The sequence below is a fragment of the Crotalus tigris genome, unplaced genomic scaffold (genome assembly GCF_016545835.1).
Source record: "Crotalus tigris isolate CLP2741 ecotype Arizona unplaced genomic scaffold, ASM1654583v1 scf7180000024437.13266115, whole genome shotgun sequence".
Classification (NCBI taxonomy): domain Eukaryota; kingdom Metazoa; phylum Chordata; class Lepidosauria; order Squamata; family Viperidae; genus Crotalus; species Crotalus tigris.
The window spans coordinates 8,874,641-8,893,105 of record NW_024100606.1 but is presented as its reverse complement, the minus strand read 5'-3'; the positions used below and the strand labels follow the sequence as shown (position 1 = coordinate 8,893,105).

Sequence of the window (18,465 nt, the reverse complement as noted above, 5' to 3'; positions counted from 1 at the left end):
GGATTTAAATTATTTAAAAGAAACAGACCAAATAAAAGAGGAGGTGGAGTTGCTCTCTATATAAGAAATAACTACATCTTCACAGAAATAGAGTACAACAATGATAAAAACTGTCTTGAATGCATTTGGGTCAATATAAAAGGGGGGGGAAATGACATTGCCATAGGTGTATACTACAGACCACCCAACCAAACAGAGGAGATAGATGAACTTTTTGCTAGTCAGCTAACTAAGGTATGTAGGAAGCACATCACAATAGTAATGGGGGACTTTAACTACCCTGACATCAACTGGGAGACAAACTCCGCACCAAGTGGAAGATCAAACAGGTTCCTGGCAAACCTAGCAGACAACTTTGTCTCCCAAAAAGTAGAGAATGGAACTAGGGGATTAGCCATTTTGGATCTAATTCTCACTAACAGAGATGAAATGATAGACGGTGTTGGAGCCATAGGAACCCTGGGAGGAAGTGATCATGCAATATTAGAATTCAACATTATAGAAGCACAACCAATAGAACACAGTCAAACTAGAGTCTTGGACTTCAAGAGAGCTAATTTCAATAAACTTAGAGAGGGCTTGGGAAGGATTCCATGGATGAGAATCCTCAAGGGGAAAACAACTCAAGAAGCTTGGGAAATTTTGAAAAATGAGATAATAAAAGCACAGTCTAGCACAATACCACCAAAGAGGAAAAATAACAGCTCTCAAAAGAAACCAGCATGGCTGCATAAAGAACTCTCTGACAAATTGAAAAATAAAAAGGACAAGTATAGAAAGTGGAAAGAGGGGAACATAACTAAGTCAGAATATCAGCAAATAGCCCGAGCCTGCAAAGATGAAGTGAAGAAAGCCAAGGCTCAAAACGAACTGAGGCTTGCGACCAAAGTCAAAAATAACAAAAAAAGCTTCTTTCAACATGTAAAAAACAAGAAAAAAGTGAAGGAAATGATTGGTCCATTAGTGGGTGGAAGTGGCAAGAAGGTGACAAGCAACAGGGAGAAAGCAGAACTATTTAACTCATTTTTTGCATCTGTCTTTACACAAAGGGAAAAAACAGACCAACCTATCAAAAATAGTGCCACAAAAAACAAAACAGAAACACAAGTTAAGATAGGCAAGAAAATCGTTAGTGAGCACCTGTCCAGCCTAGATGAGTTCAAATCGCCAGGACCAGACGGATTACACCCCAGAGTTCTCAAGGAACTGGCAGATGTGATATCGGAGCCACTGAACTATATTTTTCAAAGATCCTGGAACACAGGGGAACTACCAGAGGACTGGAAAAGAGCTGATGTAGTTCCCATCCTCAAAAAAGGAAAAAAAATGGATCCAGGAAATTACAGACCTATCAGCCTGACCTCAATACCTGGGAAGATCCTGGAAAAGATAATCAAACAACGAATCAACGAACACCTAGAGGCAAACAAAGTCATTACTAAAAGCCAACATGGGTTTGTCAAAAATAGATCATGCCAGACAAATCTTATTGCATTCTTTGACCAAGTGACAAAATTAGTGGATCAGAGGAATGCTGTGGACATAATTTACTTGGACTTCAGTAAGGCATTTGATAAAGTAGATCACAACCTACTACTTGACAAGATAGAAAAATGTGGGGTAGACAGAACCACCACCAGATGGATCCGTAGCTGGCTGACCGGCCGTACTCAGCGAGTGGTCCTCAATGGAACTGCATCTATATGGAGGGAAGTGTGTAGTGGGGTGCCCCAGGGCTCTGTTCTGGGCCCAGTACTCTTCAACATCTTCATCAACGATTTGGATGAAGGGATAGATGGGGAACTCATCAAATTTGCAGATGACACCAAGCTGGCAGGAATAGCCAACACTCCAGAAGACAGGCTTCAGATACAGAAGGATCTGGACAGACTTGAACACTGGGCACTAACTAACAAAATGAAATTCAATGGTGAAAAAAGCAAGGTTCTACATTTAGGCAAGAAAAACCAAATGCACAAGTACAGCATAGGTGGCACCATGCTCAATAGTAGTAACTGTGAGAGGGACCTCGGAGTCCTAGTAGACAATCACTTAAATATGAGCCAGCAGTGTGCTGCAGCTGCCAAAAAGGCCAACACAGTGCTAGGCTGCATTAACAGAGGGATAGAATCAAGATCACGTGAAGTATTAATACCACTCTTCAATGCCTTGGTAAGGCCACACTTGGAATACTGCATCCAGTTTTGGTCACCACGATGTAAAAAAGATGTTGAGACTCTAGAAAGAGTACAGAGAAGAGCAACAAAGATGATTAGGGGACTGGAGGCTAAAACATATAAGGAACGGTTGCGAGAATTGGGTATGTCTAGTTTAACGAAGAGAAGGACAAGGGGGGACATGATAGCAGTATTCCAATATCTCAGGGGCTGCCATAAAGAAGAGGGAATTAAGCTATTTTCCAAAGCACCTGAAGGCAGGACAAGAAGCAACGGGTGGAAACTCATCAAGGAGAGAAGCAACCTAGAACTAAGGAGAAACTTCCTGACAGTGAGAACAATTAATCAGTGGAACAGCTTGCCTCCAGAAGCAGTAAATGCTCCAACACTGGAAGTTTTTAAGAAGAGACTGGACAGCCATTTGTCCGAAATGGTGTAGGGTTTCCTGCCCGAGCAGGGGGTTGGACTAGATGACCTCCAAGGTCCCTTCCAACTTTACTACTATTACTATTACTAGACAAGGATGTGATCACAGCATTAAAGAGGGCAAGATTGATATTTTTGTAGTTTTCCCCTCTCTTGGAGGTATAGATATAGCTTACAACTTTTTTAATATTAAATTTATTCAGCTACCTTAACTTTCCTTATCACCTCTCCCAACTGAAAATTGGCAAGCAATTATAAATTTGGCAACTTATCACTGCTCTTACATAACACAATATTGGGGAGCTATGGAACCAAGAAAAAAAATATTTCACAGACTGATCATAGCCTAAGACTGTGGTGGCGAACCTATGGCACAGAGCCCTCTCTGTGAGCATGCACACTGTCGGCCCAGTCCTAGGCCTTCAGCTGGGTTTTATAAAACTTTTTCGCTTTAGGCCTCCGCCACTGTATGCAAAAAAAAAAAAGGTTCAATCAATCAATCAATTTCAACTTCTCACAGGAAAAAAAAGATCTCGCAAAGTTGGAATTAATTGATTGAACTTTTTAGTCCCGGCCAGTCTGCCATTTCCACTGAAGCCATGCCCACCCAATGGGCCATGCCCACCCAAAGGGCAACACCCACCCAATGGGCCATGCCCACCCAGCACCCAATGATACATAAGTGGATTTTGGGTTGTAGTTTGGGCACTCGGTCTCCAAAAGGTTCACCATCACTGGCCTAAAATTTGCCCATTTCTGTTTTGCTAGATCTTCAAAATACTTCAAACAATTCCAACAAATGACTCTGCTGCTGCAATGTCCTCAACCAATAATTATGAACATTTAAAATGAGAAAGCCAGTCTTTTTGAAGTTCGTAGAGCCCTAGCACATATAAATGCACATATGAACATATCACTGATGATTTTTCAATTGTTTAGACTAAAATCTTTACATTAGTGGTAGCTTCTGTTTGATATCATGTAGCTGGTTATATTGGGGAACTGAGTGAGTTTATTATTAAATTTATGCTGGTTTATTTGAAATTGAATTATCAGAATTTGAATTACTATGGCAAAAAAATTGCATAGATTGTCTTCCTTCTTAGGGAAACTTTGTCGCATCCTCTTTCCTGAATTCAAAACAATAATTTAGTCTCCCCCTTCATTATAATATAAATTTCATTATCTTATTTCTAGCATTTATATTCATTGTATGGAATGTAGCTCTGTCTCTTCCTCACTCCGGCCACCTCAGTTAATGCAATCACAGTTACAGCTACTGCAAAAGCACTTACAAAATGCTTTGAAATGCAAAAGAAATGATGGCCTTGAGGCAAGGAAGCTTCTCCACTGGTGAGACCTGCATTTATTTATTACAGATCACCACACAAATGTATGCATTGTGTAGGGGAAATTAGGCCTGGTAATTTATTTCTTTTGTCTTGATGGGATGTGGGAATCTATGTTGTTCTTGTTTTAATATTAGTTATATCTAAAGACAAGACACTGTTCAATTAGCATGAACATTGATTGACTCATTACTGTATTCAATCAGCTTTTCAAGACCAGCATCTCTGAAGTCAACTTCAACACCTCTGAAGAAAACAGACAAGGTTCTTTAAGCTGCTTTAGTTTCCTTTTAATATGGAGAAATCAAGTAGAAATTGTAGTGGTGTGGAAATGCCACCAGATGTTCATTAGAGGTAGCTTCTCAACCAGTGCTTACAACAGCCTTCCCCAAACTGGTACTCCCTCAAAATGTGGATTTCAACTCCCAGAATTCTTATAAATGGCATCCTAATTGAATATTCTTACATCTAAGAATTTTTCCTTCTGGAAAATGTCTGCATTAAGAAGGCTAGTTTACAATATTCCAACACTGACAAAATGTTTGAAAGAAACATGTATTGCTCACAAAAAAAAATCTTCCAACAGCTGATTCTGATTCAAGCTATAGAAATAAAAATCCAATGAGCAGAACAAATGTATTTCTTGGGAGGAAGAAGTAGCTTGAAATAATAACTTTCTTGAAAATTTAGCTATCCTGCCATTTACCAAAATAACTACAAAAAGTTCAGCTTACATTACTATGGATCTTGCTGGCATTCAATGCATGCTCTAATTGCAATAGGTTTGGAAATGCAGATGCTGGTTCATGAAGACTGTCCAGACTTTCTTTTTTGTATTTTACCTTTAAAAAGGAAACAAGTTTCTTTGGTGAAAGTACCAAAAGGCAGAACAGAAATAAGACATTTCCAATTTCTTTGCAAAAAATCAGAATGTATTTATTTCATATTTATAATGGCCATAAGGTGGCACTCCTTTACTGTAGAGTGCCAAAATGTAATCAGAAAACATTCCATCTAGGAGCAAAATAAAACATTTAACAGGGACTAGACATTTCCAATTAAAATTTAAGGAAATTATTCTAGGGAATTTTAAATGCAAACCGAGGAACTCCCTACAGTATTCACTACAAGAAATGTAGTGAAATGTTCCCCCCCCTTCCAAAAAAATCCACTTACATCACTTGCCAATACAGAAGCCAGTTGAGCTTGCTTGAAAAAAGCACTTTCAAGAGGATTGAAGCAATTATTCTTCATTTCTTTAATAAGCTGTTCTTTATATTTAACCTAGGAAATAAATATATCACTATAAATAATATATTTCTGAAGAATTCAGATATTTATTATTATTTTATTTATATTACTTTAGCATACTGAAAAGAATAAAAGGGTATCAAAAGGAAAAATTAGTGGTGTTAAACTTTGATTACATAGAATAATACTGATCATTTTTTTTTGGTTATATCACTAAAAAACTTGTTCTACTTACAAAGAAAGGGGACATGTATATCAGGGGTGACACTATAAAAGAATAACATTTTTAAAATGTCCCATTCATGATAAATATGTAGTTCTTCATATAATGATAAATTCCAAATTCCTAGTATAGAATTCAAATCACTTTCACATATTTAAGCCTAAAACAAACAGATGTGGATTTTTAAATGTCGCCTCCATTATTTTTCACTTTCAGTATAATGACATTGACAATGAACCATTTTTATATGTTACCCAAGATGTCTATGAAAGAAACTGTTGTTGAATCAGAAATATACTTCAGTGCTGATAATAATTTGCAAGGTTCAGAAGCTGCTAAAGTGTCTGGTCTGAACTATGAAATCAAATTATGTTTTAATTGAATATATTGTTGCTGTTGCAGTAATTCAGATTGTTTAAAAACTTGATTGGCAATAAGCATATTATATGTATTAATATTTATTGAATTCAAAATAAATAATTATCTGCAGTTTTCAAATTGAAACTATCTGTTTAATTTGTTTAATTGTCAATTTACAAGATGAGAACTGAGCTAACTGTCCTAAGTATAATCTATCTACTACAGCATGGGTGTCAAATTTGATTGCATCACATGATGTATCATGAAGCATTTGCAGAGCCAGGTGGCCGTGGCCTGCGCATAACGTACCTGGCCCACGGGCCACCAGTTTGACACCCCTGTACTACAGGATATAATCAGTTTGTCATTTTACTAAATTTGGGCCAAGATTTCTGGCTGATCAAGATTCAGTAAAAAATAGTAATTGTGCATAACATTTAAGCAATCAAATATCTGTCCCATAGTCACCACTTTTAATTATATTTTTTCAAACCCCCCCCCATCACACTGCTTTTTCTCTGAGAAAAAAAAATATCTAGAGATCTAGAGAATTATATCAGCTACAAGCAACCTGATTTCCCTGAGATGTTTTGACTTAATGAATTTAGTTTGCCTTTCCAAAAAACTGTCTTGAGCTTAATTATAAAATATCATTTTATTCCAATTTTCTGATTTGAAGAATCCTTCATATTGGATTAGTATTATTTGGTGTCATATATCATGATATAAAGTCAAGTCATTCTTTTTAGGTTAATGGCTGTATTGAGAATTCATCTCTACTAAAATTATTCCCTGTTTTCAATACAATTTTTTAAAAACATTTGCAATAACAAAATTCAGCACCAAACACAACCCAGCATACCACATACTATGTGGAGCACATGAAAATATTGTAAACAGATCACTTTCTATAACAAAACTGAGATTTATTATCTGTTTGTGAGCTGCTGCTATTGTTTCTCAATAGTGTCAGTTGAATGCATTTTTTTCACAACAAAATTTTAAAAAGTTACTGAGGCCTTATTTTTCATGCATTTTTTAAAAAAATTACAACTTAAAAAGAAAACATTGATTTTATGGTTGAGAAAAATATATTTCTGCTGAACAAAAAATCCATCAAAACCTTACTTGACTTAACAACTTGGATACTTTCTGAGCATGGTTAAAGTCTAGTCTTCCAAGTACAGTTGGCTCTTTGCTCATTTCTTGTTTTCCTTTTGTATATTCAGCCTTCAAAATAAAATGTAGATATATTAATACTAGTCATCATTTAACTTGCTGGGAAAAAGACAAAACAGGATTGACATAGAATTGTATATGGATAGTAAAAGATAGACAAGAAAAAAAAAAGATTTTTTATCTTGTTTAACCATAGCAACAAAATAAATCTCTCCTCAAATGTTGTCACCTTCTATTTTTTACATATAATTTATATATTGGCAAAACTCTATTGCCTTGCTAAAAAAAATCTTCATGAACAATTTCTTATCAATTTTCACTCAATCTGATAAAAATAAAAAATTGCTTTTGAAATTTCTTTCAGAATAAATGAAACAGTGCAATCCACATGCAGAATATCCCACATTCTTCTATTTTGTCATGAAAAGTTATGAAAAGAGCTAAGCGATGGATGTGAATGATCTTTTAACTATATAATTCCCTCTCCACTAGACTACTCACTCTTTGGAGAAAGTAATATCAAAAACGAGCCAGCAGAAGGCAATGTAAAAGATGTTCTATGGAGCTTTTTCAGAATGAGAACAGCAGATAGTCAAAGAGACTCTATTATGAAAGGAAAATGTGTAACAGAAAATAGCAACCCCAGTGGCACCTTCAAGAATAAAGTAATACCACCAACTGAAAAGCAATTCTCAAATTTAAGAGTAAAGTAAGATAAAAAGAAATATCTTTTATGGAAGAAAAACATTTCTAATAAATTGCATTACAAATTCTAGTACAATATTAAAAACACAAACAAGATCTAGCAGAATTAATGACTGTTTAATGCTATGTTAATCAGCTGTATATTTATGTACACATATATCTTTAAAACCTAAGATTAGGTGAGTCAATGAATGAAACTGTAAGAAAATTTAGGAAATTATTAACACATTTTTTTAAAAAGGGCCAATTAAACAAATGTATTAAAGGAAGTTAGGATGCAATATTCAATGTTCTGTATTAATAAATGTTTTATTCTCAGACATATAACTGTTCAAAAGATTATACAAATATTTTAAAAGTACTAGCAAGAAGTAAGATATGTTGGAACAATATTTAGAGTGTTTAAAATGGAATACATTACTGATATTAGTCCACTTTCACATTATTATCATTAATCTGAATGCAAGTCTAGAGTTTCAGTTACTAAGTTTAATTATCGTTGTTAATCTGTACCAAAATGTTAATATGATAACTGTGTCTTTTCAAAAAAAAATTGTAAGAAATGTCATACATTGCTTATTAGCTTTGTTAGCTTTGTTGCCATCATTATATCTGGTCTATTGGAAACTTCAGTATATTTGTGAATATCCTGGAGATCTTTTTTATATGACACCTGTAAAATAAAATATTATGAATGCCTTATTATAACCAGCTCTGTTAGAAACATAATAATATACTAACATAAAATGCTGTTTATTAACATTATTTTATTATGCACTGGTAGGACAAATAAATGTTGATTTATATTATAAAATAATACATCTATGTTAAAAACAAGATGAAATTGCTGTATATTAAAAACATTAGAATGCATTGTTTGAGATGATAGCAAATATCATTTGTTGATAATTCTGAAACAGCTAAATTGGCTTAGCTTCAGGTTTCTAGGCATAGTTCAAGGTGAGAGTGCTATCTTAATACTGTGCGTATGTTGTATGTAAGAGTTTTAAAATATTCTGTTTCAAACCTCTTCATTCTGTAATAGCTTAGTAATTAATCAAGCCCTTAGTAAGAACAAGACTCTAGAATTACCTGCCACTTCATTACCACTGCCATTTCAGCACTAGAAAAAGATGGATACTTTTCAGTCAAGTGCAAATAACCAGACCCATATGTCTGTAGTAGTGTGGAACTACTTTATTATGTTCCATCTATAATACAGGAATCTCCCCAGTCTACCAGCTCTCTCTTGGCAACAATTAAATAAGGCTCCAATGAATTCAGGGAGGACCAGTTCTGGCCTACACAGTAACTCTAGACTAACTCCGTGCTTCATCCTCCTTCTCTACTTGGCTGGGTGCTTCCCAACATTTTCAGGAAAAACAGATTCTCCCTCTTCTTGTTCAGTCTATATTTCTGTTAGTTTTATTTAATTAATTTGATAACCATGTTGAATGCATTTTCTATTTTTTCGGTTTTCTTTCATCTGCACTCACACATAGAAACAACTGTGTTATTAGATGCAAAGGCAGCTGCTTCAACAAGGATATCATTTTTTTCTGAACTATATTAATTTGTATTAGGGCTGTGCATATTTCAATAAATGATTTTGAGGAAATTACTTAGATTTCATGAAACCACCAGGACAGAATTTTTTTACTATTTGTTCCACTTCTGCACAAGTTCTGGAAAAAAAATGTGACTACTTTAATGAATTAACTCAGTGTAAAATTAAATATTAACAATAATGTATCATCTCTGTTAAGAAAATCTCATAAATAAAGCTTTTTCCAAAGTAAAGTAGAGTATTACAGTGTCCAGTGTAGATTTTAATGGGGGAAGCAACTGCTATGTTCATGAATTTCTAATATTTTTTAAAAAATTAAGATGAAATAAGATTAAAATGACACGTATTATGTATTAAAAAGTGTCCCATTCACTACAGGGGTACAAACTACTGAAGTAATTTCCTAGAATGAATCCAAAAGTAGGTCTAAGGCCCTGGAAATTAGTAATAGTGCATAAAATTTGATGAGATGAAATCAGTATTATAAGGGAAGCAGAAACAGAGTTCTTGAAGGGTACTCATCTTCCATATAAATTGTAAATTAAAACTTAATATCTGGACTTCAATTAAGATTGAAGTAATCAGGTGCAAACCCAGAGAAAAATGCCAATCTTATAGTGAAATCTACAGCAAATATTTATCTTATGGTACTCCCGTGACAGATTACTATTTATCTGTAATGTAAATAAAATAAAATAGTAAGATTACTATTTATTTATTATAAATTAAGTAATTGAAATAAGATGGTGTGGTTAATTTAATAGAGATGAGATGGTAAAAAAAATCATACAGTTGTTATTTCATCAGATTTAATGTACAGTTTATTTCAATATTTTCTACCTGTGAATTATTACTCTTCTGGCCCTTGGGTGAAGATATATTTATGTTGGAGAAAAACATTTATTTTTTAAAATGTCTTTCATACATAGTTTGCACATTGCTATACCTCATTGAAAATAAGGAAAACATGGAACAAAATAAAGATTGACAAAGAGTATGGATTTTCAGTCCTTCAGTAAATATCACAAGGTTCAGATCAGAACAACAACATGCTGTTATCAAATATTTTGGCCCACTGTGAAAAGTGCCATCCTCTTGATCACTTAAAACATGGTACAAAAATGTTTGCATATTGTATTTTCGGGGATGTCTTATTTTGCATCCACCACCCCACTTCCTCCCACCATCTTCTTGCCTGCAGCCGCAATGGCTTACAGGGCTTCCCAGGGCAGACGCACTTTTCGCCCAGATGGAGAAATGATGGAGAATTGAAGCCTCGTCTACTTGCAAAGGGGGCACTTTGAAACGGAGCAATTAGCTCCATTTCAAAGAGCCTCATTTGCCAGCAGACAAAGCTTCCAGTCTCTTGTGATTTCTCCATCCGCACAAAAACTGTTTGGGAGTCTATGGGGCACTTGGAAACGGAACGACTTGCTCCATTCCCAAGCGCTCCGTAGGTGCCCAAACACTTTTTGCCCAGATGTAGACTGGAAGGTTCATCTGCTTGCAAATGGGCTCTTTGAAACTAATTGCTCCATTTCCAGGTGCCCCATAGGTGCCCAGACAAATCGCTCCATTTGCAAGCAGATGAAGTTTCTAGTCTCCCTCTGGGCAAAAAGTGTGTGGTAGGGCCGGAGGCACAGGGGGAAATAGGCAATCTGGACATGCTGTGTGGCCGCCTGGCTCATGGGAGGCTTGCATGGCAGCATCAGCAGCAGGCGAAAGCAGAGGCATGGGGGAGGCAGGCTATCCCAACACACCACCCATTCAGTCCCACTGCCTCTTAGCTTGCCTGCAGATGCACCAAAATTACCTGCCTCCTCCCTATGCCTCTGTCTGCTGTCAGTGCCACCATGCAAGCCCCCCACGAGCCTCCCGTGAGCCAAGCAGCCATACAGCATGTCCAGATCGCCTGCCTCCCCCTGCCTCTGGACTCGGATTTACCTGCACTGTGCCAATGGGCTGGTGGGATGCAGCTGCTGCTGGACACCATCGGCTTCTGCACACTTGCCGCCTCTTGTGCTGGCCATGCCCAACCACCCTTGGCTTATTTTTGGGGTAGGCCTACCGGACAAAATCACTCCACAAAATCAGTATATTTTTGGGGTGGGTCTTATTTTCGGGGAAACATGGTATAATTTAGGAGCCGTGGTAGCACAGTGATCAGAATGCAGTATCGCAGGCTAATTCAAATCACTGCCAGGAGTTTATTCCTCACCAGTTCAAGGTTGATTCAGATTTCCATCCTTCTGAGATTGGTAAAATGAAAACCCATATTGTTGGAAACAATATGCTGATTCTGTAAACCGCTTAGAGAGGGCTGTAAAGCACTATGAAGCCATATATAAGTCTAAGTGCTATTGCTATTGCTAATATAGATTTGAGAATATTAATTTAATAGTGACAAATGGCTTTTCGGTAAATATAGTATATTGACTAAAATAATCTATTCCTAGCAGTCAAAACTATATTTGACTAATTTGAGATCTCTGTTATAGTTCATCATTAAGTTATAACACTTAGACATTATACACTATTTATTTGTAACAAATTTTTATATCGTGTGGTATTCCTCATAAATCTAACAATAAATCATGATGTACTTCAGAAATAAAAAGCAGGAATACAAAAATATTTTCATAAAATGACAGACATCCTTTGGGGGGGAAAGAATTTTTCAACTCCAAATATTAGATTATAAAATATAATTCTTATTTTAATAATGAAGAAATAGTTCAATAATCTCATTTACATGTAGCTTCTGCAGTGACTTATGCTGAATTGATTTAGCAGGATATTAGATGATTCACATTATGTTATGATTCACATTATGTAGCCATCCTGTTCTACTGATGAATAAGACACAAAGTTATCCTACTTCCCCAACCCAATGCATTTTTACTAAATGTGTTAAATCCAATCTTCACAGAATAAGTCCACTGGAATCAATATGACTTAACTTCTTCTGTATTTAACTTGTCCTTTTGTTTTCAGTAGTCTGATTCAATTCATTGTATTATATAGCATTGTATTTTAATTTTATTTTATCATTGTACAATGTACATACAATTAAAATTGATATCTGAAGGTTTTTCTTTTTGTTTTCCCACCAATTATTTTTCATCTTGCGTACTATTTTTTAAATTGAGATCCTGGGGAATAAATGCTAATTTTTTATTAATGATTTGTAAACTACTCCAGGAGTCTTTCAGACTAAACATATTCAGTATAATTAACTACATTAATAAAAAAAAGTCTCATGAAGTTCACTAGAACTTACTTACATTCCAATATACAATAATTTTGAACTATTTCTGTGATACATGACAAAATGACTGACATCATGAATTTTTTTTAAAAAAATTATGATGCAGGTTTAGATATGGCCATTTTAAAAAAAAATCAATAAAATTCTTATCTGTTAAATTTTACTTTTTTATATAACTCTGAATTTGGAATGTTGATTAGAATTGCAACATATCCAACAACACCATAATTTTGTCTTCTCATATTGGAAAGCCTTTTTTAAAAGGTCATCTTCAAAGTAGACTGAAGTATCAACTGGTGTGCTATGGCATCCAGTCCTGCACCTGGATTATCAAAACATAGTTTCAGATTATCATAGAAAATATCGTATAATCTATATTTGCCATACTCAGCCTAAGTGTGATACATCTAATCCTTGCTTGCATTAAAAAGAGATTCAGAGAAAGTTCAGAATAGATGCAAAGAAGGGAAATGAGTATGATCAAGGGACTGAAAATTTGAAAATTATAGAAACGAAGTATGTTGAGAAAAGATGACTGAGAGAAAAATATGACAGCAATTTTCAAACCCTGATCAGATATTGAACAGAAAGTCAAGACCTATCTGTTATGCCAGAGCATAAAATACGCTGCTCTTAAATTACAGCAAAACAAATTGTGACACAATAGTAGGAAAACCATCCTAAGAGTAAAAAAGTTTGACAGAGAGGGATTTCTACAGCCAGTTCCAATTCTATGGCTAACTATGGCTAGTTAAAAAGAGGTGTCTTGCTGATCTTTCTTTCTTTCTTTCTTTCTTTCTTTCTCACATAACTTTGCAGATTATAAATCTGGTAACTTTATGATAGGTAAAGCTGGTACAAGAACTCACACCAAATAAATGTTTGTAAACGTTTCAAATAGATAAAATATACATTATCTTGAATGTATTTTATCATATCTTCCACATCTATGTACAAGTTGTTAATTATTAGTGTTTAAGTCATCCACATGTTTTTCCAATGTAAAGACACTGCTAAATCACAATGTAAATAATCACACAAAAGACAATTATTTACTCACCAATCTGTCAAATACTAAAATATTTCATTTAAAATACACACAAGAAACTAATTATTTAAGCTGAGAAAATACTCACATTACTCTGGTGTTTATTAACTTCCATGGCATGCTTAACATCTGGAAGTTCCTTCATATGTGCATAATTCGATGTTCCTTTCTCAGCATCATATTTTTTCTTGTAAAGAACCTAAAAATGATAAATATTATTAATATGCATGCAAAAATCAAGATAAATTACAGACCAAGTTTTCTCTTTATTACTGAGATAAGGGGAAAAACTTTCATACATTCATTTTATAAATCTCTAGGATTTTTCTTTCAAACCCAAGCTACTTTATAAATTTCATAAACTCAGAATACAAATTACTTTATATAAACTTATATAAATAATAGTTTTAAACTTTAATCCTGACAATCTATGATGATCAAAACTGAGAGGCCCATGTAACTGAGCTATGCATGCTTGTTAGAAACAAATTCTGCTGTAGCCTACACTAAAGTAAGCATGCTATGCTAGAAATTTAAAATGTAGGGAGAACACCTATTATACCTATTATATGGGATTCGCCACTATTATCTCATTTTGGTTTAAGCTATATACATTTATTAACACGGTTTTGGGAAAAGCAATGGAATGTAAAGATGTTATGTCAATGTGATATTGAATTATAAGAAAATCTGAATTTTAATGGACCATTTGGATAAAAGAAGTCTCTGTTAAATCTAAAAATCCTTTCTATTGTTCGGTCCCTTTCCAGAGGCTAATTATAAGACAGCCCTATAACAGTCATCATAAGACTACTGAAGGATCTTTTTTTCAAATTGTTCTATCAATTGGGAAGCGCTGACTGAGGCAAGAATCTGCGTGGGAGAAGGTGTCACAATATATTCAAGAAGTGTTTACTCACCTAATTAATCTTTCCAGCATCATGAATTTTAGTAGGTATTCTATCATCCTATATCTCCCAGGAAGCTACCTTCCTACCCACTCAGGCTTCTGAAAAACCTTCCCAGCCTACATCCTTCAACTCAGCTAACTTACCTACCAGCTGTTATCTTCAATATAATGGAAGAACTGAAAAATATTACTTGTATGGTAAATATTTAATACTTTATTTAAAGTGAGCCATTTTTATAAGATAATATATCTTGGGGTTTTCCCTTTCCTTTTTCTCATGTTTTGGATTTTTTACTTATAGTTTATTATTATTTTGTTTTTTATTAAAGAAAATAAATATTTAAGTACATTAAAAAAGAATTATAGCCTAAAACTTCAATACAATCAAATATGTGGGTGAATCTGCTCTGCACTCAATTGGTTAATTTAAATTTAATTGATTCTCAACTTATTTATTCATTTATTGTTTAACTTACACATATATATAAAGAATCTATAGATATTAACTTTGGGTTTCTCCCTTCCTTCCCACCAATGGGGAAAAGTTCTCAACTGATTAGTTGAAGAGGGATTTAATCACCATTTGAAATGCACTCTTGGAGTATAATTTGCCCATCTCCGATCTATTTGGAGACATAACTGCAAAATGATGTGCAATAACTCAAGGTTATCCCAGCTTAAATCCAGGGTAATTATATGCAACTTTCAAGGAACTTGTACAAGGTAATACAAATGCAAAATGCAAAAACAAAAGTATAATTTCATTAGTCGGAACCATGACTAACTAATATAGGATATTATTGCTTTGACATATAAACTGTGTCTGAGAAAAGAAAATCTACTATAAAGATAAGTATCAGAGATGGGGTATCACTATTATCTTGGATACTGAGTTTGTAACTTAAGATTCATCAACTTCATAAACAAAAAAAAATTGCTTCAAGCACATCTGCCAAGTGCCTAAAGATTTTTTTTTTTTAAAGAACCCACTGAGCAGGCCATTTTTTTTCTATTTTTCTTGGGTCATTGTGTTCAGTAAGAAACAACCACTGGAATTTTCTGCCAAAATGATGTATAAGCTAAGTCTTTTACCACACTGTCCATTCGTTTCTTCATTTAAAAAAAAAAAAAGCTTCGCCTCGCCTATGATATTTTTAGAATGTTTTCAGGGAAGCAAGAAACTTGTTTATTTAGTTTTTTAAATAGCAGAAAAGTTCATCCTCGGGAAAGGCGGAGGAGGAGGAGGGAGGGAGGGAAGGGAAGGGAAGGGAAGGGGAAAGCAAAGCAAAATGAAGCAAAGAGAAGGTAATGATTGTGGCAATGGTTTGCTGCTTCCTGCAGCCTGTTGTCTCCAATTGTACTGAGCCTACAGTACCCAAAATTCCCACAATCTGAGAGTGCCATAAGGATAAAAACTGTATCCTGGTGTTATTGCATAAAACCTTTAGGATTTTGCTACCAATCAGTAAGTCAGTTAAAGAAAGGTTACTTTGTTTAACATCATAACAATCCCAAAACATAAGATTTTATTTCATGAAACGGCATAGAATTATCCTACATATAATTTCCAACAAAAATGTATTAGTTGTCTGGTGATTTAGAATAAATAATCATAGTTATCCTGATCATAAATTAATTTCTTCATTTTGAAATTCAAACATCTCATCTACAGTTTCCTTGATTTTTCTTTTTGCTTTGGTAGTAGATTACTTTCTGCTGCCTACAAGACTGCCTTTCAGCTGATTTAATTTCTGCCAATATAATAATGCATCCACTGTTTCTGCAGGAAGATATTATGTTTGTTTCTAGAATTATTTTTGGCTTTATTATATATATACTCTTTCTATAATATTCCTTTTAGCTCCAAATCAGAAAAGATGCAAAATAATTATCTTTTACATGTAACATGCATCCTTGATTTGTATTGATTTATTGCAGTGGTTATGACAATCTATCAAGAATTTTTTCTGGATAATTAAATTTCAAGAAAAACTAGTAGAAGAGATGACCCAACCTTTATGTGAGCTTTTTAATAACATATTACAGGGTTCAGAGATTCCTCCGTCATGGCGCAGCGCTTTTATATCTTTGATTCCAAAAGAGGATCAAGATCTTACCTTACCAAAGAATTATATCCCTCTTAAATGTAGATTATAAGATTTTTACAAAAATTTTAGCGAATAGGCTTATGAGGGTTTTGCATCAGCTTATACATAAGGATCAATCGGGTTTTATAACTGGTAGGTATATGAAAAATAATGTTAGACAAGTTATTAATTTATTAGAATATTTAGAAAAAATAACCAAATTTCTGCTGGGCTGATATTTTTAGATGCTGAAAAAGCTTTTGACCAATTGAATTGGCAGTTTATGCTAAGAGTAATTGAGGAGATGAACTTTGGAGAAAAAATAATACAAGCTTTTGGTTCTATATATCAAAAACAAAGAGCATAAATTATTGTTAATGGGGGCTTGTCAGAGGTTTTTGCAATAGAAAAAGGTACAAGACAGGGATGTCCATTGTCACCGTTATTGTTTGTTTTAACATTGGAAATTTTGCTGATTAAAATTCGAGAGTCGCAGGAAATAAAAGGAATAGAAGTAAACAAAAAAGAATATAAGTTAAGAGCTTTTGCAGATGACTTGGTGGTTACTTTGTCTCAACCTACCTATTCTGCAGTAAAGTTATTACAATTGATTTATCAATATGGACGGGTTTCAGGTTTTAAAATTAATAATAATAAGACTAAAATATTACCTAAAAATATGACTAATCTGGATAAGCAGATTTTGGTTAATTTGACTGATTTTGAGGTTATTGATAAGATAAAATATTTGGGGGTCACTCTGTCTGTTTCTAATGCAAAATTGTATAAATATAATTATGAAAGGCTGTGGGTCAGGGTACAGAAAGACTTGAAGAATTGGGAGAAGTTACAGTTATCTCTTATGGGAAGAATTGCAGTGATTAAAATGAATGTTTTACCAAAATTTCTTTTCTTATTTCAAATGCTACCCATTTTAAAGAATGAGGTTAATTTAAATGAATGGCAGAAAGGTATTAATAAATTTATTTGGGCAGGGAAGAAAGGTAAAGCTCAAAATTTTGCAGGACTTCCGTGAGAGAGGTGGACTCAAGGTACCGAATTTGAAATTATATTATGATGCTGTGGTTTTAACATTAATTAGTGATTGGGTAAACTTAACAAATGTAGAAATACTCCATTTGGAGGGTTGGGATTTACTTTTTGGATGGCATGCCTATCTAATTTTTAATAAAAATGTGGATCAGGTTTTTAAATCTCATATTATAAGGACTCCTCTACTTCGGGTTTGGAGGAAATATTATAAAAGTGATTTTAAAATACCATTATGGGCTATACCCGGGCATGCGATAGAGGGGATAAGGAGAGGAGTTAAAATGGATAGGGTCTCTTATACACAATTACTTAAATGGGATGGTCAAAATTGGCAGTTAAAATCTTTGGAAGATTTAGTACAAAAAAATATTATATATTCATGGTTTCAATATAGACAAATAGTGGATAGATGGAAGATGGATAGCAATACAGGCTTGCTTAGAGAAGATGAGAATCTCTTTAAACAAGTAAAAGATCAAAGGCGAACTCATATTAAGAGAATTTACGGGGTTCTAGTGGAACTGGATTCAGAATCAGAATTAATCAAAGATTGTATGATTAAATGGGCACAAAATTTTGGTGAACCAGTTCTATTGGATACCTGGGAAATTATCTGGGTGAGAAATGTTAAATTTACGCAAGCCCAGAACTTAAGGGAGAATTTTTATAAAATGTTTTATAGATGGCAACTTGATCCACAAAAAATGTCTCGTATGTATCCTGACTTACAGCCTAAATGTTGGAGATGTGGATGTTTGGATGCTACTTACTATCATATCTGGTGGTCGTGTAAAAACATAAAAGCTTTTTGGATTAAGATATGGTGGAATATTCAAAGAATTTTTAGAAGGAGGGTAAAATT

The 18,465-nt window shown here is 34.2% G+C and overlaps 1 protein-coding gene across 10 annotated transcripts in view; it reads right to left on the bottom strand.

Annotated features, from left to right (window-relative positions):
- NEBL (nebulette) overlaps positions 1–18,465 on the bottom strand; it is a 241,640-nt gene that overhangs the window by 66,118 nt on the left and 157,057 nt on the right. For 8 of the 10 annotated variants that reach the window (XM_039331496.1, XM_039331495.1, XM_039331489.1 and 5 more), the window contains exons 5-9: positions 13,642–13,752; positions 8,242–8,343; positions 6,915–7,016; positions 5,129–5,236; positions 4,687–4,794 (exon numbers count right to left, since the gene is read on the bottom strand). The exons of the other annotated variants lie outside the window; for them this stretch is intronic. In XM_039331496.1, coding sequence (XP_039187430.1) covers positions 4,687–4,794; positions 5,129–5,236; positions 6,915–7,016; positions 8,242–8,343; positions 13,642–13,752 — 531 coding nt within the window. The remainder of the gene's footprint in view (positions 1–4,686; positions 4,795–5,128; positions 5,237–6,914; positions 7,017–8,241; positions 8,344–13,641; positions 13,753–18,465) is intronic. 10 annotated transcript variants of the gene reach the window in all.